The sequence below is a fragment of the Anolis carolinensis genome, chromosome 4 (genome assembly GCF_035594765.1).
Source record: "Anolis carolinensis isolate JA03-04 chromosome 4, rAnoCar3.1.pri, whole genome shotgun sequence".
Taxonomy (NCBI): domain Eukaryota; kingdom Metazoa; phylum Chordata; class Lepidosauria; order Squamata; family Dactyloidae; genus Anolis; species Anolis carolinensis.
In genome coordinates, this window is record NC_085844.1 from 53,838,124 (window position 1) to 53,865,644 (window position 27,521).

General features: G+C 41.0%; 1 protein-coding gene across 1 annotated transcript; it reads left to right on the forward strand.

The window, feature by feature from the left end:
- The first annotated feature begins 21,425 nt into the window (after positions 1-21,425).
- On the forward strand, positions 21,426-26,696 carry LOC134298890 (uncharacterized). Its single transcript, XM_062980428.1, has 2 exons — positions 21,426-23,190; positions 26,419-26,696. Exons 1-2 carry the CDS (start codon positions 21,643-21,645, stop codon positions 26,458-26,460), a joined length of 1,590 nt encoding a protein of 529 aa, XP_062836498.1. The 5' UTR covers positions 21,426-21,642; the 3' UTR covers positions 26,461-26,696.
- Positions 26,697-27,521: the final 825 nt, after the last annotated feature.

Sequence of the window (27,521 nt, forward strand, 5' to 3'; positions counted from 1 at the left end):
CTAGAACTGGCCTTGCAATTTACATCACTTTCTTTACAAAACCTTTTGATATCAATTCTGATTTAAGAAGGTAAAGGTGGATTTTTTAAAATTAAAATTGAATCCTTTCCCCCTTTGTGGTCTATTTAAGCCTGCCATGAAAGCAGAGCAGGAAAGTTGCAACCAGCAATGTCAATAGGGCCCTATAAAGATTAATGGGGTACCTGCCAGGCAACAAGGACTCTGAGTGATTTCAAGGATTCCAGAGACTCAAAAAATCAATTTTGCTGAAAATGCCCTTGCTTAATTTAATATCTGATAGTATTTGACAGCCTGCCATTCGAGTGTGAACAGAAAATGAGCATGAGGGCAACCTTTTTTCCTCTGTCACATTTACAAAGGAAAACATATACCAAGAGCCATCAGGTGGTGGATTGTTTTCATTCTTCAAAACAAATGCAGAGATCCTACATCATGAAGATGCAGCATGAAAGTTCTGGAGGCAGATGTAAACCACCGTTCATGGCTCTGGTTCTTATACGCTCACATTTAGCATTCTGCTCACTCCAATGTGGAAAGTGGAGACCCCCGCCCACCAAAAAACTTTCATAAAACAAACAAAGAATTGGCCAAAATGGCATACTGACATGATATCACATCATTTTGGGTGTTCTGACATGTGAGGCTGTGGCTCAATAGGAAGAAAAATTGGCTACCTATACCATTTCCTAGTATTATGTCATGATTGTGTGGCTGACTAAAGGGACATTTCTCAGACATTTCAGATCCTAATCCCTATATTTTTATACATTCCCTGCACTTCAGTGGGCACTATACGACCATATCAGAGTTGAGCAGCATGCAAAATACAGGAAAACATTGGTCATTACATGAGAGGGGATTCTGGGCCACGCAATCTCTAAAATGGTGACTTGTACCTTTTGTTGAGCTTACGCTTTGTAACTCTCTAATAGGAAGCTAGCCTACATTTCAAACAATGATCTCCTAAAAGAAAATGCCAGTCTAAAAATGTATATGAAGACAAATAGAGATAATCAAATTAGTGAAGCTGATTAATAGACACTAGATTGGAAAAGATGGCATATATTGTATTAGATTTTCTAGTGTCTTTGTTACTATTCTAGGACTAATTGATGCTGGTGAAGATTTGGATCGGAAACACATTGAATGCTGGCAGATACGATCCTGTCATTGTTCCACTGCTCTTTTATAAAGGTACCAGCTCATGCTTGCTGCTCAGAATAGGATAAAAGCAATCCATAAAATAAAATCTTTCTTCTGATGATGTCAAGGGTATTAAAATTCTGTTTATAGTGAAGATTTTTGCATGTCCTAATTACAGGTTGGAAACAACTATTGTCACTTCTATCATACTGAAATGGCCATAATGATGACATGCACGTTTGAATTGGATTTTTAAGCAGAACTAATACAGAAAGATATGCAATTAAATGGATTTAAACATCACTTGATCTAGGCGCAGGATTTTAATGGTGTCTTTCCCAATATTTAAGAAAACTTTCTGACATGAAGCCTGAAAATGAAAACTTGGGAGATGAAAAATGAATAGTTTCTGGAATCAAAGTGAATTGAACTAATGCTTAAAGAAAGGGACAATCTTTTATAATGAATGACCATATTAGTGAACTTTAACATCTGATCTGCTTGGGAATGTACTGTGTCTAGGTCCAGAAAAATTGGGCTTTCATTTCATTCATGGTAGGTGTCAAATAAATTACTTGAATAAATAATCCAACTTTAGTTTATACTTTAGAGCAAGTAACAAATTCAAGATCACAATTATCAAATTAAAAACATGGCATTTTTATCACTCTCCACAGAATTGAATGACAACAGGTAGCAGGGGAGGGCAGCCATTGAAAAGTTTGGTAGTGAATCCCAAGATCCAGAGTGACAAAAAGAAGTGAGCTACAACGCTGTATATCTGACTTACACCACCATAATTATCAATATAATGCCAGCCATTACCTTGTCCTGATGCATTTTAGAGAGTACAATAAATGATGGAAATGGCAGCTGCCTCTCCTCCTGCCCCATCTTTGGAATGACTGGAGCTAATTTGCTATTGAGAATATATTCAAATATAATAAAAACAATCTTGTCTAGTGCAACTAGAAAACTTAACTTTCCTTAAATGGCTGATGAATGGGAGGAATTGGGGTATTACTCCCTGAACCCATTCTGCATTGCCCCTCATAATCTGAGGTTCAGACCTAGCTCAGTTATCTTCTATGAATGGAAATAATATTCAAAAACATTCAAAACATGATCAAGAAATACGTTTTGATTGTTGAGAAACCATGACAGGAAGAATCTCTTTGAGTGTTGATAATCCTCACAGTTCAGGACTTATTCCATGCAAAATTTATACATGGTTGTTTTGTGTAGAGCACAATATTTTCTGTACAGAAAATATAAATTTCTCACTAGAAATACTAGTTTCTATGTAAAAAAAATACAGTTTCTGCGCAGAAAACGATATAACTAGAAATTTCTTCTGCATCAATAAATAAATTTACAGGGTGGAATAGCATGGAAAATTTTCTGTGTAGAAAATGGCATTTTATGCAAAGGTATTTCTGTGTTGAAATTTTGTTTGCCATGCAGAAAATGTTTCCTGTGAATAAACAGCCTCATGCAAATTTTGCACAGAATAAGTCCTGATTTACAAAGAGTATTTGAAAACTGCTATTTTTTAAAGACTTTCTTGCAGTGGGAGGAAAATTGCTGTAAATATTTGTTGCTATCTTTGGCAAGATAATTGGCGAAGGATTTCATCCCTATTATCTACCTGTTTGGATTCCTGGCCCTCTTTATGTATAGAAGAGGATGTGAATAAATAGTGGCAGTGTAAGAATCATAGAACTAGAAGAGACCACAAGGACCATCCATTCCAGCCTTCTGCCATGCTGAAACAGACAATTAAAGCACTCCCAACAGATGTCCATTTAGTCTCTGTTTAAAAACCACCAGAGAAGGATATTCCACCATACTGCAAGGCAGCCTATTACATTGTCGAACAGCTATTACCATCAGAATGCTATTCCCACTATCCGGTGGAATCTCTCATGTCATTAGGATGGTGAACTTCAAAGGAATTATCCAAGGTACTAAACCATTTGGAAGAAACAAAATAATATTTTCCAATAGGCAATAAAGCCAGAGTAACCAGGGTTGGTCAAGAGTAATCCAGGCTTTTTATTGAGGTAGGGTCAAACTACAACACCAGACTACAAAGAAATTTTTGGTGATATACCACCACCTTCAGAATTCAAGTACAGCTGTCATAGTTTCTGCATGGATATGACCCTAACATAGGGGCCCTCAAACTTATAAAGCAAGGGCCAGTTCATGGTCCCTCAGACCATTGGGGCCCCCGACTATAGTTTGAAAAATACATGAACACATATCTTATTTGTAGTGCAAGAAACCATGGAAGAACAATGCAATATTTAAAATGAAGAACCATTGTAACCAACATAAACTTGCTAGTATTTTAATGAGCAGTGTGGACCTGCTTTTAGCTGATGAGATAGTTAAATTAATTAGGATTATTGCTGTTTTGTGCCTCAAAGCCATTTTAGATTTAGTGTGACCCTAAATCTAATGTTTGGGGTGGGGGAGCAGGTAAATTACCTTGGAGGGCTAAATCTAGCCCATAAGCCTTTGCTTTGGGACCCCGCGGGCTGGCATCACTTTCAGCTGATATTAAATAAAAAACCTTGGTGGCTTCTGATTCAACTTGGTGAGATATATTCTGGAAATTATTGGCTCCTTTTTCTCACCAGGCTTAACCCACAGCTGGATCTCACTATCCAATACTGCTCTAAATTGCTCGATAACACAAGCAGTCATTTGTCTCATGATACAAGTTCACAGCCACATGTCTGAAATAGAAATTCCTCACTTAAACATGACAGTGTATATAACTAATGTGGGAAAATAATTCACAAATGGTCGTAGAAAGGCTACATTATCAAACTATGTGTTTCTAGACAAGGGGAAGAAAGGTAATGATTCTCTGACTTTCCTTTAGCTTTCTTTTAAAATGGGTCAGTTGACTGGTTTAAAAATCTAGTTCATTGTAATTTGTTTTGGGGAAAGGAGATATGTAGTTGTTTGTTTGCTTAAGAAACAAATAACCCTCTCAAAATAGCTTACAAACATAATTTAAATAACATGAAACAAATGTAAAATACATCAAAACAATTCAGTCACAAAACTAAAGTCAGCATTAGTGTAAAGGCTCATTGCAACCATTTTTGCAAAATGGAGACTCAATGAAAAGGAAGTTTTGAAGATCCATTTGGAAAAATATTAGACTTTCAGTTATAAAGGAAAAATATTTTTCCACGTCTACTGTATCTTTTGGGACCTCATTTACTTAGGCTTTCCTGAAGCCATACAATCAAATAAAGTGCAATGAATGACTACTGAGAAGAAAACCCTTTTAGTGGTGGCCACATGACAGTCAAATAATTCCCATCACCTCCATAGGGTGCATCTACAGTGTAGAATTAATGAAATTTGACAATTTCTTTAACCTTCTTTGCCAAACAGTGCTGGTGCCTCACCAAGCTATAACTCCCATGATTTCAGAGCATTGAGCCATGAAAGTTAAAGCACTGTCAAACTGCATTGATTCTACAGTCTAGATGCACTGGCACAAGGAGAATTACTAAATTTTGATGCTATGGGTCCTACTGTTTGGGTGCATATTCTACTTTGATGCTATATTAGGTACTAAGGTTTTAGCATCATAGATAACAGTCTTTATAGTTGTTGTAAGCTGCCCAGAGTACTTTTTCAGTGTATTCATGCCATGCATCAACAATGTAACTAAACTGATAAACTGATAAACAAATCTGATTGGAATGGAAATTACTTGTCCATCTACAGTCTTGCTTTCTTGTAGTTGCTGCATTTGTCTTTTTTAAGAACGAAGGCAAGCACTATCACTTGCTAATGTTTTCAGATTATGCTTCTCTTAAAGACAGGAGAACAGGGACTACTAAACATGCTGACAGTCAAATGTCAGCCAAAGATTTGTGACGTAAAATGGAAAGACCGGAGACTTTTGCTGTTTAAAGCTCAAACATTTGCTTCAGGGCATACTCTTCTGCTTTTTTGACAACAACCAAGAAATATCTGTTGTACATATCAAACCATTGACTAATTGCTCAAATATTAAACATGTTTACTCAAAAGTAAGGCCTATGGGTTATAATGCAAACAGGTGCATTTTTACTTATAGTCAGCAATTCAGAAAATGCTTATTTCCTGCAACTCTTTTCACAAGTAATCCTTCTCAGGTGTAACTCAATTCTGAACCTCCCTGGTGTATCAGCATGAGGCTTAACAAACCTACATAGATTGTTGTTGCAACAGTGTTGGCTGACATGTCTCAAGAACCTCTGCACCTGTTCTTACTAGTACCTGTCACCAATCATGTGAGAGAGACATTTTCACAGATGTGGACTGACTGATAAAAATATTTCTCCATATCCAAGGGTGACATACCTTAAAATCAGTTCAACCATTTTTTTCCCCAAAAATTAAAGTAGTATCAGAAATTTAAACAAGTTAACAATGTATCGAACAATGAAAACTTAACAGGATAAAGTCAGTTAAAAACATTTTTACAATTCCTTACAGAATCAATTTTTACAATTCCTTTACAGGTGCTAAATTCATAAATACAGTAGTTACTACATAACGTTACCATCTTTTGGACTGCTTTTTCTGTTGATTTGTTGTAAAACATGATGTTTTTAGTGCTTAATTTATATAATCATAACATAATTTAATGTTTAATAGGCTTTTCCTTAATCCCTCCATATTATCCAACATCTTCGCTTATCCAACCTTCTGCCGGCCCGTTTATGTTGGAAAAGTGGCCCGGGCTGTGGCGCAGGTGGGAGAGCAAGCCAGCTGCAATTAACTGCAATGAACCACTCTGACCAGGAGGTCATGAGTTCGAGGCCCGCTCGGAGCCTATGTTTGTTTGTCTTTGTTCTATGTTAAAAGGCATTGAATGTTTGCCTATATGTGTAATGTGATCTGCCCTGAGTCCCCTTCAGGGCGAGAAGGGCGGAATATAAATGCTGTAAATAAATAAATAAATCTGCAGGAAGAAACAGCAAGAAAAGTGAAAAGGATTATAATAGTGACAAAGCATCTTGGAGGACCATTGCTATCAGAAGCAGACCACACATAATAGATTCAGAACTGCTCCAATGAAGTGATCATGAGGATTGGGGCAGTGAAAATGCTCAAACAGTAAAGTGAGAACAAGGGATGCTGCATACTAAGGAAGGATTCAATGTAACTGCCAGCTGCAGCAAGAAGGAAAGAAAGGTGCTTGTGGTTGTGTACTTACAGTTTATGGGTATAGAGGCACCTGTGTGCCAGCCTGACAAGATGAATTGGGAAGTGTGCTGTCTCCCTGGTGCACATGTCCAGGATGCCACTGCCAACTTGCCAAAACTCATCAAGAACATAGATCAGGATCCCTTTCTCCTTGTTCATGTAGGTGCCAACAAAACTGCCTTTGAGCAGATCACCCCAGACTATGATGCTATAAACAGAAAGGTGAAGAGTTGAGAAGCACATCTAGTAGTCTCACCAGTTCTGCTAATGAAAGATAGAGGGCAACACAGGGGCAGGAGAATGCAAAGTTTAAATAACTGGCTATACAGATTGAGCCAATGGGAGAGGTTTGGCTTCTGATATCATGGTGTTCTTTTTAGAGAGGGACTACTTACTAGAGATCGGCATTGCCTCACAAGTCCTACAAATAAAAATTGTAGCATGGCAAAACTAATCAAGACATTTCTAAATTAAATCCTTGGGGGATGGAGTTGAAACCATAGCTCAAACTTCAATTCAAAGCCAGGATTTTTTTTTAAAAAAAAAAAACCCTCACAGTGACATGAATTCTACAGGAGAAGCTGAGGGAGAAAATGGGATCCATAGTAAAATTCACAATAGATTAAGCAAGCAACGTTTTAGATGTCTTTATACTAATATATACAAATGGTGAAATAAATAAGCAGATATATCATCAAAAAGATACAGCCATTGCTTACAAGAACAGTCAGAGGCAGCTCAAGGTCATCACAGAAGCAGTACACACAGAGTATTAGTCACAAAGGGAATTCCAAGAGTCCGATCTGAGGGTCAAAAACACACAAGACTCATCAACTATGCAATATACAAAGTCCAGGGTAATCCACAGAGGCAGTCCAAACAAAGTAGCAGGCACAGAGAGTAGTCCAAGAGTTAGGTCCGATCACCAAAACACAAGATCACCAATTGGCCAATACACAAAGTCCAAGATCCAAGACTCAAGATCACCAGCTGAAACATCCTCCATGGCTATTGCTTCCAACAAGTTACTGTTGCAAATGCCCAGTTTTGATGCTGTCTCTGCAAAAGTCCTACACCTGGTCATTCTTCTTTTGGGCCAACCTCTTTGACCTGCACAGCTGAATCACATAAATAGGTTTAAGTCACAATATTATCTAGGGATGTTGGAGTGGTGATAGTCATCTCCCATACACTTTTACAATGTTATGGTTAATTTGGAAATTTCTGTTTCCCACAGTGATGAGCAAAATGCACACAGAAAACTGAAAATATGTAAGAGGCGGCAGGAAGGAAATATAGTGGTTTTAGAAAGATTAGCAGGAAAAGTACTGAAGATATAGAAATACAAAAGGATCTGAAATGGAGTGGGAGCACATATTAAACATTAAATTTGAATCTGCTTTGCAGAAGGATTAAATGCTCTCTTGGACTATGAGAGAACCCATTTCTAATGATGAATTCATATTAGTCCACAGGGAACCCTATCAAGGCACAGCTGACTAATGACTATCATTTTCAGTTGATTTCATTAGTATTTAAGTTATAGGATGAAACACATTCCCTTGGGTGCTTTGAAAGTTAGTAATTTACATACATACATTCACCAAGAAGATACTGGTTTTGCTAATGTAAAATTGATTTGTTAGCCAAGTGCAGATTTCCTTTTCGTCTACCTCACCTAAGTCTACCTACTCAGAAAAATAAATATTAACCAGCCATATAATATGTTCCATTTCATTATAGCTGCAAATTAAAGGTAAATCGAAAAGATTCTGTCAGATACCACTTTCTCTTGCGTATGATCCACTGTTTCTTTGCAAGGCATCCAGGGTGGTTTGCAACACTATATTTATTGTGGAAAGCTTAAATGCAATACATCTTTTTAAACAGCATGTGCTCAAAGCACTGTGTTATAAACAACACACAGAGGGGATTGCCAAAGTATAAAATAAAACAGGACTTGAAAACTGCAATTAGCTTTCTTGGGTTCAAAGAAAAAAACTTGGAATTCTCTTAGTGCAGTGTTATGTTATATCTACAGAAGGACTGCAAAATGTGCAAAAGCTGCATCAAATCAAGAATCAATCATAGAATAATAGAGTTGGAAGAGACCACATGAGCCATCTAGTCCAACCCCCTGCCATGCAGAAAAAGCACAATCCAATTACCCCTGACAGATGGTCATCCAGCCCGTTTAAAAGGCTCCAAGGAAGGAGCATCCACCACACTCTGAGGCAGAGAGTTCCACTGCTGAACAGCTCTTATAGTCAGGAAGTTCTTCCTAATGTTCAGGTGGAATCTCCTTTCCTGTAATTTGAGCCCATTACTCCAAGTCCTAGTTTCCAGGGCAGCAGAAAACAAGCCTGCTCTCTCTTCCTTTCACATATTTATACATGGCTATCATTTCTTCTCTCAACCTTCTCTTCTGCAAGCTAAACATACCCAGTTCTTTAAAGCACTCCTCATAGGGCATGGTCTCCAGATCTTTGATCATTTTAGTTCCCCTCCTCTGGACATCTTCCAGATATACAACTGCCTCTGAAACAAGGGGGGGGGGACACTGGTAGATGTGTTCTACCATTGTAGCAAGTTTCATCCCAATAGCTCTAAAAATGAGGGAGAAAGAAGCACCAGAAGCTTCCCCACTTGTGCAATTACTCAACAATTTTTTGTTATATCATTATAGTTACAATACAGACACCTTACGTATTTTAGAAACACTTTAGAAACGATCCCACCCCCCAGCCCCCAATTTAGTAATGAGTATTGAAACATTTTTTTATTGATCACATAGTTTCTAGTTGAGAATGAAATCCATACATTTAAAATAAGATTAGTAAACACAAACCTGCATTATTACTCATTCATTTATCTCCAGTCCTAGATTGGATCTTTGTATGATGAACCATGGACCAAAATTAATGGGATTGCAAGTTCACTTCCATTTTAAGTAAAAGTTTTACATGAAAAAGAATGCTTCAGCCCAGTGGTTAATTTTTCTATCTACGTTCAGACCTTTTACTTGGATGTTCTTGATAAGAGATTGTCTCTTCAGCATGAAGACTTGAAGATGAAGGAGCAGTTCATTACTCGATCCAAGGGTGTAGACGAAGTCATTCTTCAAGTTCTGATCAAAATCTATACTTGGGATCTTTACAAGCATTCATCTATGGCTGTCACATTCCTGGACCTACCATAATAATTCATGCCTTTTGGAACCAGAAAATCAAACTAAAATGAAAGTATTTGTTGAAGACAATGTAAAACAAAACAAAACAAAAACAAACACTAACAAATGTAGGGGTTCTGATCCAATACTAGTTCCACACAAGAATAACGGTAATATTCACAATGCCATGTTTACAAAGCAATAATTAGTTCTTGGTGTGGAGGATAGAATGGCTATCCAGTTCAGCTCTAGTTTAGAGATTTATTTATTCATTTATTTACTCTATTTATATCCCGCCTTTCTCTCCCCCAGTAGTTCTCAACCTGGGGTCCCCAGATGTTTTTGGCCTAAAACACCCAGAAATTCCCACCAGTTAATCAGCTGTTAGGATTTCTGGGAGTTGAACGCCAAAAACATCTGGGAACCCCAGGTTGAGAACCACTGCTCTACCCAGAAGGGGACTCAAGGCAGCTTACAATTATTCAGAATTCAGAGATAACAGAAAACTTTTCTCTCATTCCAAGATGGTGTCTATGATCTGTTATCAGCATCTACACAGTCAATTGAAAAGGCTCAAGGATCATTTCATTTTAAGTTTCTTTATTGTATAGAATTGCATTGCATTTCTATTTACATAACAATTTCTCAATTCATATTTACATATGCTAGCATGTGTAAATTCTATGTAAATCTGTGCCAATATTTGTTAACATGTATATGAATGTGGTATGAGGGGTACCAGATTGACTGTCATTACCATAAACAGCTACTTGACTCAGTAATCAGGTTTATAACCAGGCTCCAGGACTGTGATCCTATTAGGTGGGTGTGAGTAAGGAACATACACACCGCTCTGATTAAAAACACAGTTTCTAATCCAGTTGGGATATGCATGCCACAGTTTGCATCTGTGAACATATGGAGCCTACCTGGAACAGACCAAAAGGGGTTATAAGAATTAGAAATGCACAATATTGTATGCATACAATCAGCCTGACTAGAGATTTTAATGAAATTATTCAACATACTATATAGAGATATAATCACTTCTGGTATTAAATGTGGCAGGGAAAAGCAATTATTTATTTTCAGCATGAATATTTTACATCAAGCACAACCCTGTTCAGAAATATTGCTGTATAATAATAAGCAATAACAAGAATGACTTTCATTATAGTATTTGTAGTGGTATTTCTACAACAACGGTGACACTTTTTTGCAACAATTGGCCAGGATGCTATGGTGCAACTTCCACTGGATCCTGTCACTTTTAACAAAAATGGAAATTCCCCCCCCCCCACACACACACACACACCAATAGTTTTCCTACATACCTTTGACAACTGTTTGAAATGGGAAGGTGTTTTAAGAAAGTATTGGTTCTTAAAAGCTTTTGGATCTTTACTTCTCCTTCCACATTGACTAATAATGTCCTTTCACATCCCATTTCCCAGAAAGACCCATATGGTCCATATGGCAGTTGACACAGATCAAGCACAGCTATTAACAAGAGGTCAAATAAAGACTCAGTCTGAAAACTTTTCAGCATCAGGGGAAGTCCTTTTAAGCCAACTAGAAATGTTGATCAGGCTTAGAAATCTCTACTGTTGTTGTATTTTGAAGAGTGTTATTGATTATTACTATTTTATTGTGTTTAAATATTCTCTGAAATCTAAATTATCCCAGAATTCAACTATAATCATATGTATCCATGCATGTTGTCCTTACATATTCATGTAATATTATATTATGCACCACTTCCTCTTCAAGAAAGACATTTATCAATTAGCCTTCACATTTTATGTTCATGTTGACACTATTTCATACTTAATTATTTTCTTTTAGTTTTCCTAAAGAAGATTGTTTTCAAAGAGCCTCAGGCAGTTTTCAAATAATATAAATTATAATTTATAACAATTCTATTTAACTTTTTTACCTCCTTATGAGAAAGTCAAAATAAATCTGAGGAAATAACCACCATCAGTATCACAACAACACAGTGGCAGTGAACTGTGAATGCTGAACCCTTCACTTAACTAGTGGGCATCTAAAAGAGCTCATCTTGATGCGGTTCCACTGATAAAATTATATCTGATACAAAATGCGAATCATAGTACAATGTGAAATAATGATGATAATGTGTTTTTTGGTCTCTGTATATTTCTGTTCTTTTATTAAAATCTGGGATGGGGATCACACAGCCTTCAGATCTTATTTGAATACAATTCCTGGCATTCCTCAGCATTGTTTATGCTACCTGGGTCTGTTGGGAGTTGCAGGACAACATCTAGAGATCTATACAATTCCCACTTGAAACCATTCCAGACCCTGACCTACATAACCGCTGTGCCTTTTTCGCTGAGTGCAGAAAAATATTGTAAATGTTCCTCATTCTATGGCTTTGACTTTAAATTACGGGTAATTGTAGGGGTTTTTTTCATGCCTTTTCTTTATAGAGTCACAGCTTGAAAAGAAAGGTGTTATATGTTATAGTGACTATTTTGTCAGAAGGGAGTAGTTTTTCTGTCTTCCGTATCCTGAGAAAGGCTTTGAAAGTTCTGACTACAAATAAATTGGGAGCGCTTCCAGACAGCACTAAATCACAGGTTTTAAACAGGGGCAAAAATCCCAGGACTTCAGAAGGAGTCCACATACAGACCTGTTAGTCCTGGGATTTCTGCCTCCATTGTCCAGACTTGCTGCTTTGTTCCGAGATTTAGAGGCTCCCAAGATGTTCGCCATGGGACTTCCACCAGAAACCTCGGCAGCTTTTTTTAAAAAAACCCTGGGATGCAGATATACAGATATGCGGATCACTGGAAAAGTTCCGTTCTTTGTCCAAGCCAGAAAAAAACTGTGCTCTTCAGAGATTTCATGAAGTATCAGCCACACAAACAAACCTAATGGGGGTAGGACCACTTCTACCCAAGTCAGAACTGCACAAAGAAACAGGAACACATACTTTCAATCCAGGAACAGAACTTTGTCATTATTGACACTTTTTAGAGCCTGGCTGCCTGGCCATCTGTCCAGACAGATTTTGTTGTGTACTTGTGACATGGAACAATAGGGTGCTGTTCCTGGGTTATACATGGCTGTTCCTATTAGCCTCCTGCATTACCTTGGCTCTCAGTATTTGCAGTCTTCTCCAGCACATCCATGTCTCAACAGCCAGTAGTACTAAATTGTACCCATGATATCATCATACACCCAATGAGGAACTAACATGTATGACCCAGCAATATCATCCTGTTTGTCCCCTGGCACAAGTACACCATGAAACCTGTCTGCATAGATGGCCATACAACAAGGTCTGATTAATTACAGTAATGATGACATTCTGTTTCTGGTTTGAAAGCATCTGCTCCTGTTTCATTGTGTCCTACTTAATGTGAATGTACTTGTTGAAACCCAGGAACTTCATTTTTCTGCCACAAACTTCATTAAACAGGTGAAGGAGAAAGTTCCTTTTCCCAGGACAGTTTTTGCCTTCTACTCAAGTGTCACCTTCTTTTTAGGAACTGACCAATCAGGAACAAACATCTAAAACCCAGGAACAAACCCAGGTAAAAGATTCTGTGATTTCCAATTGTAAGGACACACAGACATGCAAAGATCCGGATATTTGGCTAAAAAAAACATGATTTTCCTGCACCTGGAAATCTCGTGTTTTTTGCCTTTTGTAGCGATTGCTTCCAAGTTTTATTTATTTTATTTTATTTACAGCATTTATATTCCGCCCTTCTCACCCCGAAGGGGACTCAGGGCGGATCACATTACACATATAGGCAAACATTCAATGCCTTTTAACATAGTACAAAGACAAACAAACATAGGCTCTGAGCAGGCCTCGAACTCATGACCTCCTGGTCAGAGTGATTCATTGCAGTTAATTGCAGCTGGCTTGCTCTCCCGCCTGCGCCACAGCCTGGGCCCGGGTTTACATGGAACGGTGTCTGGCCATCCTCCTGATTGCTGTGGGAGCTCCTATGATAAAGGTACTGTCTGGATAGGTCCTGGGTTATACTTTCAGTAACAAGAAATGCCTTGGTGTACACCAGAGATAACTTTGCCAACATTCTGCAGTTTATATATGTTATTGGCAACTAAAGTGTGTATGAGAATATACTAGAATAGAATAGAATAGAATAGAATAGAATAGAATAGAATAGAATAGAATAGAATAGCTTTATTGTGATTGTACTATTGGACAATGGAATTAAATGCCTTACCCAGCATACACCACAAAACAACACACCCATCCCCCCACACCCCAACCACCAAATGCACAGTCCCCAATGCCACGTCAATGTGAAACCATGGAGTTTAACATAGTCACAGCTGTAGGATAAAAGCTATCTTTCAGTCTGTTTGTTCTTGTCTTTGTCACCCTGTACAGTCTGCCAAATGGCAATACAGTAGAGTCTCACTTATCCAACATAAATGGGCCGGCAGAACGTTGGATAAGCGAATATGTTGGATAATAAGGAGAGATTAAGAAAAAGCCTATTAAACATCAAAATAGGTTATGGTTTTACAAATTAAGCACCAAAACATCATGTTATACAACAAATTTGACAGAAAAGTAGTTCAATACGCAGTAATGTTATGTTGTAATTACTGTATTTACAAAATTAGCACCAAAATATCACGTTATATTGAAAACATTGACTAAAAAAATGCGTTGGATAATCCAGAACGTTGGATAAGCGAGTGTTGGATAAGTGAGACTCTACTGTAATTCAAAAGAAGAATATGATGGATGAGATGGATTCCCAAGAATGCTCTGAGCTTTCTTAAGGCTGCAGTACCTATAATTCCCTTCCAAAGAGGAGAGAGGGCAAACAATGATTCCCTCTGCAGTAGTGGTGACCCTTTGAAGCACCTTCCTATCTGCCACTGTGCCATTACCAAGCCATGCACATATGCATTAGGTTAGGGCACTCTCTATAGCACAGCAGTAGAAAGTCACCAGCAGTTTTTAGTTCACTTGTTGTTTCCTTAGAAGTCTCGGGTAGTACAGTCTCTGCTGGGCCATCTTAACCAATGCTGCTATATGAGTTCCCCAGGTCAGATTCTTCTTAACAGTGACACCCGGGAACTTAAAACTAGCCACCCGCTCCACTTGGTCTCCATTCATGACCAAGGGCTGGATTTCTGGGCTGTTCTTTCTCTAGTCCACTATAAGCTCCTTGATCTTATTAAGGTTGAGAACCAGATTATTGTCCTTGCACCAAGAGAGCAGCTGATCCACCTCAGGTGCCACAATGACTATTTTTTTATTGCCAAGGAATTCTGAAAATCACTTGTGCAAAAACCTCTTTTCCATACACTTCAGAAGTCCTCGACAGACATTACATTTCTCTCCCCCCAAAAAGTCCAACCTACGTTTTTACTTGTAGTTGTCAGGTCTACCTTATTCACTAACTACCATGGGGTTATAGGAGTACAAAGAAGACCCAGAGATCATCTCTTATTTTGTTTTTTAACCTAAACCTTTGTTTACCTATGGGAATCCAAACACTGAATTTTGAAAGAAGCAACAGGATGCAGAGGGCCAGATAAAATACATACATAGATGTGGAAAATCGCATGCAAAGTAGATGCCAGAAAAGAAAAGAAAAAACACATTGGAAAACAGCAGTGGTATGTTAATAGGAGAATATCATTCATCAGTCATATTTATTAGCTAAAATCTATGAGCTTCCCTTACATTTCATCATCTATTTCTATACTAAAGATCAAATTTGTGTTGAAATTTGAAATGAAAAAGAGAAGAGAGAGAGTTTTTTCATTATTTTCCTATCAGAGCGATATTGGAAATGCCAATGTATGTGCATAAGTGATGTCTAAAGGTAGCTGCTAGGGAAAATGCCAACCTAGGAAACAGAGTGGGCTTTTTTCTAATTTTTAAAATATATTTGAAAGTCAAAATAGGATTATCCGTGTGTTTTTTCTCCCTCCCCCTCAATGCATGTTAATGTAGACACAATTGCCATAATTCTCATTATTATTAGGAAATTCCTAAAGACCATAATAGTTCCTTAGATTGGAAGAAAGGCTATCTAATGTTTTTGTTTTTATTTTTGCTGAAACAACAGTGACTAACTGAAAAGTGTTATTTATTACTAATTTTTCAGTGGTATTTCTAATGGGGTGCTATCCTCCACATATTAAAAAATAACCATGGAACTTGGCCTTTTCTGTTCTTTCTCAAGCTAATAGTAGCTTTCTCTGACACTCCCAAGTGTATTTTTTATTCCAAGTACAAGATAAGCAATTACATACCATTACTACTTGTTGTTTAAAAATAAGGGACCACAATATGCTCATTACCAACAGAGTTACAGCTCCTCTGGACTACATATGCATTTGAAGGTGACATTTTAAGGTGTATTATGATATGTTCTTTTGGCTATTATGGGATGAGCAGGTGAGATAGTAGACCTGTAGCCAGATGCCAGTTATGTCTTTAGTTTGTCCATAATAGAATAGGTAAATGGGGAAGTCCTTGCATAAAGGTGAGATTGGATCCCTCCTAATGTAATAATGTAAAAAAGTATAACTTGTAGCAAAAACAGAATTACAACAGTGTGATCACTGAATAGTATTCTTATTTTTAACAGTAATACAGAAGAGGATCTATAATTAAAAAAAACAAATTTATGACCATTACTATCAATCATAATATGATCCATAGGCCAGCATTAATCTGTGGTCAGCTATTATATTTCAATACTTCTTCTGTTATTCTAAGTTTGATTTCTAGACCCCCAGTCCTTTGCATTAAGTACAAGCCCAACCAAGCATAGTGAATCTTCTAAAAAAATGAATAACCACATTACAAAAATAATATTGATGCAGAATCTTGTGAAATTAAATCATTGTGAAATCACACCATTAGCTATCATGGTTGTCATTCAACGTAAACCATTTTTCCCTCTAAAACTTGTGCAATTGCAGAATTCCAAAAGTTTGAAATAGCGGTTATAGCAACAACAACAAAAATTAGGAAATTATTATTTACCAGTCCTTCCCTTTGTCCAATGAGTGATGGTGGCAGAAGGAACACTGAGGGAAAGGAAAAGATCATCCCCATGCACACCCACACTGTTTAGAAAACTGACTGAAACTGAGTAAATACACTATTTCCCAACTTATGGGGAAATACAAGTTTCTAAATATTTCTAAGTGCAGAGAGATGAGTGGAAACATTTCCAGCCTGTATTTAAAATCCATGCATTTCTACATGTTACAGAAATGGAATCCCATGGAAAACTTACAAAACAGGGCATGCATCGTTTGATGACATTTGTGGGATTGTCTGCTAGTTTCTGTATGCAATTTGGACCTCTTGCAACATGGTCCTAGGAGAATGTGTTTCCACTCCATGAACACCTTGGGCAGAGACGGCCCTAGGTAATTTTGGGGGGTAGGCAAACCAAATCTTGATGCCCCCCCAAATTTGCCCCCCCCCACACACAAACCAATACCTGAGGCTGAGAGCTGGAGAACGACCGAACGAGGAAGGCCAGGCTCCAGGAAGGCCTAGCTCTTTTAGGGAGACCTCGTGAGGTCTTGCGAGGTCTCCCGAGTAGAGCCTGGCCTTCCTGGAGCCTTGCCTTCCTCGTACTGCTGTTTGGCAAGTGATGGTCCCCGCCGCCACCACTGGGGACTATCGTTCGCCAAACGGCAGAACGAGGAAGGCCAGGTTCCAGGAAGACCTAGCTCTTCTCAGGAGACCTCGTGAAACCGTGTGAGGTCTCCCTAGAACAGCTAGGCCTTCCTGGAGCCTGGCCTTCCTCATTCGGCTGTTTGGTGAGTGATGGTCCCCGGCAGCAGCGGCGGGGACCATCGCTCGCCAAATGGCAGAACGAGGAAGGCCAGGCTCTTCTTGGGAGACCTTGCGAGGTCTCCCGAGAAGAGCTAGGCCTTCCTGGAGAGCTCGCTCGCCACTGAGCGAGACCTCCCTATTTGGCGGCTAGCGAGCCAATGGTCCCCACCAGGGTGGGACCTCAACAGCGCCCCCGGGGACCATGAGCTCCAAGCAGGGTGTAATTGGCCTCCATGTTGGACTGGCCCTGACCTTGGGCTGTCTGTGTTGCAGTGATACAGGAGGGGAAATGAGAGATGACAAATCCTTCCTCTTGACTATCAAACTTTGGCAGGGGTAATAGTAATTAATCCCTGCAATTCCATGTTTAAACCCATTAAAAATCTCTCTCCTCTTTCCATTTTCCTCCTTGGTCATAAGTTTACTGAAAAAGTAGTCTGCATCCAATTAACAGTAGAAGGAGGAGAAGAAAATATGGCAGAATCTTGGCAATCCCAGTAGACTCAGGCAAAAGTAAACCATTCTTTGAGCTTATATGTTCTTCCTTGTTAATAACTTTTACCATCTCAGCCTCACTTAGATGCTTCTTGGTTAGGCATGTTCTGGCTTTCATCTCTGAAATCTTGGACAGTATGCAACCTATCCATTGCTGTCCTAGTTATTCATGACTGATATCTATTTTCAATCCATCCTTGTACCTGCACAGCTGGCTCAGTTACTAAAATAGCTTCTTACTGTCAGTAAGTAAACTGCTTGTTTAATGAGGAGTACTACACTGACTTCACAAAGGCTATCAGATGTCCATTTTCTGCCAAGAACAAATTCATGGATTTTAGTGTCTATACAGCTATTGTTCAAAGAGATGAATATCCTTGGACTTCTGTCAGCTCTGACAATACCTCATAGTACACAAATTTTGTGCAGTGCTTTATCTTGCCAGACACCAATAAGTGTGCCATTATATTATAATTATAAGCTAATCGTTCACTGGCATCGAATGAAGACATTTTTCATTTTAATGGTCATTCCAAGGATGACTACCATGTAATTTGTAGGGAAGAAACAACTGCACAATTCACTGTTATTAACACAGTAATTACTAAATGTATGCTGCCTTATTCTGTCTGCCTTTTTTAAAAGTACGTGTGTCTTACGAAATTAAGACATCAACACCTGTAAACTGTATGGCAATTATGTTGCTACCCACCACATGTTTTGCAATACAAAGCATGGGATGGCAACTCCGAATATAGTAAAGGGAAGGTATTACTTGCTATTTGTTACCAATTAAAAAACTAAAACAATCATTTTAAAAATTCAGACTTATATCAGAAATAGTCAAGTAAACATCAGTTGATGCAAAGCCACTCTATAGTAGGGTTGGCAGAGTAGATCATGCATTGAGTCAATGATCTATCTTTAATCCTTCACAGATTTTTGAGTGGAATAGGTACTGTAGGGCTCTGTCAACTGAGACGAAGGCCCCTGTTTTCCTTTACTTTCCAATTCACTTTCCAAAATCCAGTTTTCAGCTATTGCCATCTCACCCAACGTAGCTATTATTCTGCTGATGGCAAGCAGGAAAAGGACACATGAGAGGTCTCATTGCTCTTCTCCCAGTTTCAGAACTACCACTGGACACAGCCCGGTAGCCTTCTAATCTCTCTGCTACCTTCCAAGAAATGCTTGTAGCAGTGTCCCCAAGGCTTGACAGTTGCCTTGTGAGTGTGCCAAGCATAATGCTCTGCATTCTTTGATATAGAATTTTGGCCACTGAATTATGTGTGGGCTGTCAGGAATGTGCAGCATGACAAATCATACCCTGCTAATCCTAAATGAGTAACATTAATATATTCCAAACTTTGCATAAACCAAACATGATTGTATGGTGAATCAAATAAACAGCACTGATGTGATAAGTATCATTAGCAAGATTTTCCATACTTTGCCTCAGTCATCAATCAAAATAGAGACTGCTGTCAAGAAATCTGACAAAGAATAGAACTAGAAAGGGCAGCCATAAAGAAACAAGACAAGATCCTGAAGTATAAAGATACTGAATACTAAAATTAGAATTGTCATCACTGTGTTTCCCATTTATGTATGGTTGTAAAAGCTGGACAGTGAAGAAAGCTAATAGGAAGAAAATCAACTCATTTGAAATGTGATGCTGAAGAAGAATTGTACACTTTGGTTGCTAAAAATGCACACAAAGAATCCTAGAGCAAATGAAATCTGAGCTCTCCCTAGAACTCAAGATGATTAAACTGAGACTGTTGTACTTTGACCATATATGAAAAGACATGATTCACTGGAAAAGACAAAAATACTTGACAAGATAAAAGGCTAGAGGAGAAGAGGAAAATAAGTTCATAGGAAAAAAAATTGGAAAATAGGTTGATAGGGTAATCCATGGAAATCATGGCCCTGGGTCTGCAAAATATGAACAGGGCTTTTAATAATATGATAACTTGGAAATTTCTCATTTATGAGGTTGTCATAAGTTAAAGTCGACTTGATGTCGACTTAACAACAACAATTCATGAAATTGTGTACTATATTTATTTTGCCAAAATCTTCTAAGTTTATAGAAATGGCTCCATTCATTTATTTTAAAGTACAATGAAATTTTGAAGACTAGACCCATTATTATTCAAAAAGTGGGATTCTTATTCAGATAATGGTGATGGAATTCATTACACACAGTACTCATTTTACGTGAATTTGCTGCATTAGAATCTCATTACCAGTGTCCTGAAATAAAGACCGGATAGTGTTGAGAAAAGCAAGCCTGTGAATCATTAGCTCAACTTCTGTTGTACTGCTTACCACTTACATGATTCTGGGAAAGAGCAGGGAAATGCCAGTGTCTTCTATCTTCAAAATAAAAGCCTTAGGGTGATTTATCAGTGGCAGGAACAAATTCCTACAGAGAAGGGGTGAGATTTTTGATACACATTTCTAGGCTTCTAGCTCTGTTGAACTGCATTTTTATCATTATCATTTTGCAGTTGAGGCAAAAAATAATTAGCAGCAGACCCAAGGCTCTTAAGATATTTCTGATCTGTAATAGATGATGCAATGGTAATATCATTTCCAGGGTTCAGAAGGACAAATTATAAACGCAATATCATCGGAACCTCACCCCTGTATACATAAACACAATATTCTCCTGTAATCCAGACCAAAATTTGCTCTGAGAAGAACAGGTGTAGTTAACTAAGAAACTAGTTGATAAACAATCGCTCCTGTAGGTTCAAGCAAGCAAGTCTATGCATTGCCTAGGGGAAGAAACAAAAATACTTATAAAGTCTAGTGATTAAAAATATTTTGTCTTCATTGTAAATATAGAAACACATCAGAGTCTAAGTAACCATGGCTAGAAAGTTATGTGTTGAATCACTGTTGTGGTGATATGTACCTCTATCAGGTTAATGAAAAGGTTACAACGTCATTGCATAGCGCTTGAAGCTCATGAGCTTCTTTATCAGGCAAAGGGAGTTGTACAAAAAACATGCATGGCAAGCAAAGTGACTGAGCCACATATGACCTCATCAGAAGGGTGATTTTCCCTGTTTCTGCGCACTGCCAGCCCGCTACTGGGATGGAGTCCACTGGAGCCCATCAAATGATGCAGGGCTACTTCCAGAGGAGCTCTGTTGGGCTCCGTGCTGGCAGTGTGCTGGCAGCAGGCTGAGAGGGAGCTCTGAGGAGTGACGGCCCATCTCCTAATTGAAGAAGCTGGGGACAGCATGGAAGGGAACTGGGGGCAGCACAGGAACATTATGAGATGGCAACCCATGACCCATAATGATAATGGGACAAAGCTGGATGCTGCCCCACAGTTTCCCATACTGCCCCCCACTGCACCCTGCTGTGACAGGCTTCTGGACCTCCATGTGATGAGGTCCCTAGTCTATGGTTTGCTTTGAAATATGTAGAGGGTACATATAGACCATAAAATTATTAAGAAAGGCTGTATACAAAATGCATGTGTTAGGGAAAACTGTGCTAAAAATTAAATACACATTTGTGTCAGAACCCTGCTACTAGAGCCTGGATGTGGCTCTGAGTTTCAGGGTCACTGACATTGATAAGACACCTGCGGCTCAGGACTTGGAGAAGAAACGGCTGCTGGACTTGGCGGGGAATTTGCGCGGGGTTTTACTGAGTGGGAAGAGACTGTTCAAATGAGGGGGAGGGTATATAAAGGAGGGTTGGCCGTAGTATCCCATTCTTGGCTTTTCTGATGTTCATGTTTCCTACAGTAAAAGTTTCTGGTGATATCACAGAGAGTCTTGTGTGTTCATTCAGGAGCGGCTGTGGTGAGCTGACACTAAGCCAAGAATACGGACACCATCCCGCTGTAGCGGTGAGGTGTAACATGCAAGTGGAGGATGAAGAGCTCTTGGGCGCAGGAGGAGGAAGGTCGGAAAGGGCCACTCCCGAGCCGGACGCTGAGTTCCACCAGCTGGCGGCCCTGGCGTCATCCACTGCTTATGCCCAGCCAAATGGGGTAACCCAGAGGCGCGGAGTGGTGCGGGGAGATAGCACCGGAGGAGAGGAAGGTTCACCTTCCCCAGGCCCGCAAAGGATGGTGTTTCTGGAGGAGAGGATGTCGGCGATGGAGACCACCCTGGCAGTGATGTCGAGGGCGATGGAGCGCCTGGCGGTTTTGGCGGAGCCGGAGAGAGGAAGGGAACTTCGGGCTGGCTCAATGTGGGACGTGAGCGTGGGAAGCAGCCAGGGCTTTGCAGACCTCCCAGCACCGAAGGGAAGGGAAATGCGAAAGGAGCCCGGTGCCCGGCCCAAGATCCAAACAAGCCTGACGCGGGTGGAGGAGAGTGACGACGAAGGGGAAAAGCCTCCGAGAATCCCAGCTACGCTCCCTACTGAGACCCTGGTGCCCCTGGCGAATGCCGGGCGTGGCACAGGGCCAAGAGAAGCAGCAGCGGGGCCCACTGGTCCGCAAGGGGGCTTGCGACGGGCGGAGAATTGGGGATTGCCACCACAGGGACCCCTACCGAGACGAGAGGAACTAAGGATCGAGTTTGGGGGAGAGTCCTCTGAACTGGATTTTTTCCTGACCACGGTGAGGGGCTATATGGAGGACAATGCTCACACTTTTAGAACGGAATCCAGCCGGGTACGGGCCATTGGTGCAGTGTTGAAGAGGGGAGCGGCCAGCTGGTACGTTCAACTGCACGCGTGGCGCGACCCATGTCTGGGGTCACTCCGACGCTTTATGGGGGCCCTGGAGACCCGTTTCCGAGATCCACTGGAGCAGATCCGGGCGAGGGAGAAGTTGAAGACCGTCTCCCAGGGGCAGAGATCGGTATCTGAGTATGCGGAGGAGTTCCAATGCCTCGCTGAGAAGGTGCCGGAATGGTCTGCAGTGACAAAGATAGAACTCTTCAAAGAGGGGCTCAGGCGGGAGATCCTCTCCTGGGCGGTGCATCGTGATGAGCCTGACACACTGCGCGGATGGATTCAGCTGGCGGGGCGCATCGAGACATCGCTGGCCCAGGCGAGGAGGCACCGAGGAGGGCTACAGCAGCGGCCGCAGATGAAAGAGGGGAGCCGGAAGGAGGGATCAACCCCAGCCGGGAGGAGAACGGAGCCGACAGGGAACGTGAGCGCCAGCAGGAGGGGCTGCTTCGTGTGCGGCCGTTTGGGCCACAGGGCTGCCGAGTGCTGGCAGAGAAAAGGGGAAGGCGGAGGCCCGCCCAAACCAAGAGCCGTGGCAGGGAAACGCGCCGAGGAAGAACCACCGATGAGGCACCACTCGGGGGGGTTGGTAAGTCAGGACAAAGCCATGATAGTGGTCCCCATTCAGCTTGAAAGTGGCAGCAAACAAGCAACCTGCAAAGCATTTGTGGATTGTGGATGTTCCAGGAACATCATCTCCCCTGAATTAGCCGAGGGATTGGGATGCGAAAGAACGAACCTAGAATCCCCAATAGCTTTTTCGCAGTTGGACGGATCCACAGCATCGGGATCATTAGCTAAGTACAGTGCCGAAGATGTAAAGTGTAAGATAGGGAGTTGGGAAGGAAAGGTATCATTTGTGATATCACAAATAGCCAGCTATAATGTTATACTAGGCATGCCATGGCTGGGGCAGGCCAACCCGCAAATCAACTGGGAGGATAAGAGCATGATCTTCAGGATGAAGTTGGAAGAAGGGAGCCAGGAAGTGGAGAGGGAGCCGGGGAAAAGGGGGGAGGAAGACTCTATCAGGATAGCAGAACTGGCAGATAAATTACCCCCAGAGTATCGGGATTTTGTGGACGTATTTGATGAGAAGGAAGCAGACAGTTTCCCACCGAAGCGGAGAGTTGAAGTGAAGATAGAGCTAGTCCCAGGAGCAGAGCTTCCCAAGGCAAAAATATACCCAATGTCGGCTAGGGAAAAGGAGGAACTGAGAAAATACATTGATAAAAACCTAGCGAGGGGTTTCATAGAGCCTTCAAATTCCCCTTTAGGGGCGCCTGTGTTGTTCAGGCGGAAAAAGGACCAAACGCTGAGGCTCTGCATTGACTACAGGGGCCTGAATGCAATCAGTTCTGTAAATAAATACCCCCTACCCTTAGTGAAGGACTTGATCGCCCAGTTATCGGAGGGACAGATATTCACTAAATTGGACTTAATTGAAGCGTACCATAAATTGCAGATCAAACCAGAGGACAGGTGGAAGACGGCCTTCTCCTGTGCATTCGGATTATTCAATTATCGTGTGCTCCCCTTCGGTTTGTGCGGCGGAGGTGCCGCGTTCATGCAATTAATCAACGAAGTGTTGCATCCATTGTTGTACAAGGGAGTCTTTGTTTTTTTAGATGACATATTGATAATATCTCGGACTAAGGAGCAACACATAGAACTAGTCAGGGAAGTCCTGCAAAAGTTGAGAGAAGCAAAACTGTATGCGAAGCTTGCCAAGTGCGAGTTCAATAAAGACCAGATAGACTTTCTGGGGTATAGGATTTCCTCCCAGGGAGTGGCGATGGACCCTGCGAAGGTAGAAGACGTGAGGGGGTGGGAAGCCCCCAAAACACGGAAGCAGCTGCAATCCTTCCTAGGGTTCGCAAACTTCTATAGAACATTTATCAAGGACTTTGCGCGCCTCACTTTGCCATTAACGGATTTGTTAAAGACTAAAGGCAGGGGAGAAACAGCCAAAGTGAAGGCCCCAGGGGCCAAACTGACCTGGACAATAGAATGCCAGGAAGCTTTCGAAGCCCTTAAAAAGCGTTTTACTGAGGAGCCTGTCCTACAGCACCCTGATATGTCTAAAGCCTTTGTATTACATTGCGATGCGTCAGACCGGGCATATGGGGCAGTTCTGCTACAGAAAGACGAGGGGGGGAACCTGAAGCCATGTGGCTATCTGTCAAAAAAGTTTAGCGATACAGAAAAAAACTGGCCAATTTGGGAGAGAGAAGCCTTAGCTATTCTAAAAGCACTAGAGTGCTGGAGACACTTTCTGGAAGGAAGTGGAACACCGTTTGAGGTGTGGACTGATCATAGAAATTTACAGTATCTAAGATCCCCTCGTAAACTATCGGCGAAGCAAATTAGATGGGCCCAATATTTCAGCCGTTTTGATTTCAGACTCAGATTCTTCCAGGGGAAACATAACATACTCGCTGACGCTCTCTCTCGGATGCCTCAGCACGGGGGAGGAATTCAGGAATCTGAAGGGAGCCTATTCCTAGATAAGCAATGGGGCCTGGCAGTACTAACTCGAGCACAAGCGGCCAAAGAAAACAAACGTACTGCCATTTCCACGGGGGGAGGAGAAATATGGGAGGAAGAGTTGAAGCGAGCGTATGGAATGGACAAATGGTTACAAACTAACAAAGAAAAGGGAGAATTGTGTGGGGATTTGGTGTTTGTAAATAAGAAATTGTATATCCCTGAATATTTAAGACGAGAAATGTTAAGGAAGTACCATGATAACAAAGGTGCGGGTCATCTAGGCCCCACCAGGACTATTAAACTGTTGGCCAAACAATGCTGGTGGCCCGGAATGAGGAAAGACGCCAGGGGGTACGTCACGCAGTGTGAATTATGTGCAGAGGGAAAAACACCACCGGGGAAGCCCCAGGGGCTATTGCAGAAGGTGGTGGAGCCCATGAGGCCATGGGAATGCGTAGCCATGGATTTTGTAGGCGAACTACCCCCCAGCAGAGGCCACAGATACATTTGGACAATATTGGACCTATTCTCAAAACAGGCACACTTTGTGGCCCTGCCAAAACTCCCTTCAGCTGAAAAACTTGCTGATTTGTATGTGAAGCATGTATATCGCCTACATGGGTGTCCCGACAAAATAATTAGCGACCGGGGAGTCCAATTTACTGCTAAATTTTGGGGAAAATTCTTACAGCTGTTAGGAGCAGAAAGGAACCTGAGCTCGGCCTTTCATCCCGCGACCAACGGGGGGGTCGAACGTACCCAACAGACACTGTGCCAATTCTTGAGGATGTACACCAATTATAGACAGGATGATTGGGCGGACCTTCTACCGTTTGCTGAGATGGCTTTTAACGGGGCCGTACATTCGGCCACAGGTCGTGCCCCATTCGAAATAGTATACGGACAGGAGGTGGCACCTTTCCCCAGGCTACCCGAGTGGAAGGAAGGGGAGGGCCAGACCGACGAGGAATGGCCGGCCAAAATCAAGCAAGGGTGGCAAACCGTGGTAGAGGCATTGCGGGAAACACAAAAGAAGTACAAGCTCTTTGCGGATCGTAGGCGCCGAGAGGGGGACAAATTGGGCGAAGGAGATCTGGTTTGGCTGAGCACAAAAAACCTAAAATTGGGATTCCCATCCAAGAAATTGGCTCCACGCTATATAGGACCATTCAGGGTAGCAAAAAGAATAAACGAAGTGACCTATGAGCTGAGGCTACCCAAGGACCTAGGAAAGGTACACCCGGTATTCCATTGCAGCCTGTTAAAAAAGTATAAAGGAACTCTGGACGGCGGAGAACAATAGTTGTGTTTAATTTTTTCCTTCCAGGACGAAGGGGAGGAGGACGCCATGTCAGAACCCTGCTACTAGAGCCTGGATGTGGCTCTGAGTTTCAGGGTCACTGACATTGATAAGACACCTGCGGCTCAGGACTTGGAGAAGAAACGGCTGCTGGACTTGGCGGGGAATTTGCGCGGGGTTTTACTGAGCGGGAAGAGACTGTTCAAATGAGGGGGAGGGTATATAAAGGAGGGTTGGCCGTAGTATCCCATTCTTGGCTTTTCTGATGTTCATGTTTCCTACAGTAAAAGTTTCTGGTGATATCACAGAGAGTCTTGTGTGTTCATTCAGGAGCGGCTGTGGTGAGCTGACACATTTGTGTATTTAAAAAAAAGGAGTAGATGTGAAATTAGACAAAATGGTCTTGTGATGAAATCCATGCAAAAATCGTGCAAACCATATTATCAATGGAGCCAAATGAATACTTTTGTATAGATATATAGATATCTCTTGAGGTGGAATGATGTAAGTACTGTTTTTTAAGCTTAAGATAATGACAACATACAGTATTATTTCCTGTATACCACAATTATTCTATAAATTTTATTGCAGAGCTATGGAATTAACTTTTCAGGGGTCATGACTCTAATGTTTGAAACCCTACAGACAATTGAATGGGGCCAATTACTCTGGCTCTTACCATAGAGTAATCATATGCCAATGTTGTAGGATGCAGAGACCTTATGTGATTGGCTTTCCATATTTAACCCCAAGCCAGTAAATATTATGCCTTTGCCATCACATGAAGCCTGAAGAGAGAGTTGGATGCTTTTTTTAAAAAAAAAAAATCTAGTAGAAGAGTCAGTAAAAAAAATCCACACTGTTAACCTTATTTAGATTATAGTCTAAGTCCAGTCCCTTTCTATGGATATCTGCGAGTCACAGACAGAGAGAACAGAATAGCTTCACTAAATCCACCCTCAAATGCTATCAAAATGGGAAGCAGTAGTATCTCTGAATACATTCTTTTGGAAATGCAATATGGTACTTCTGCATCTAAAAGCTGTCACCTAGTTTCCTAATAGACTGCAAGACTCACATTTATGTGGAAGGAAATGTATTAGGGATTCCCTTAAAACTAATTTCCCCCC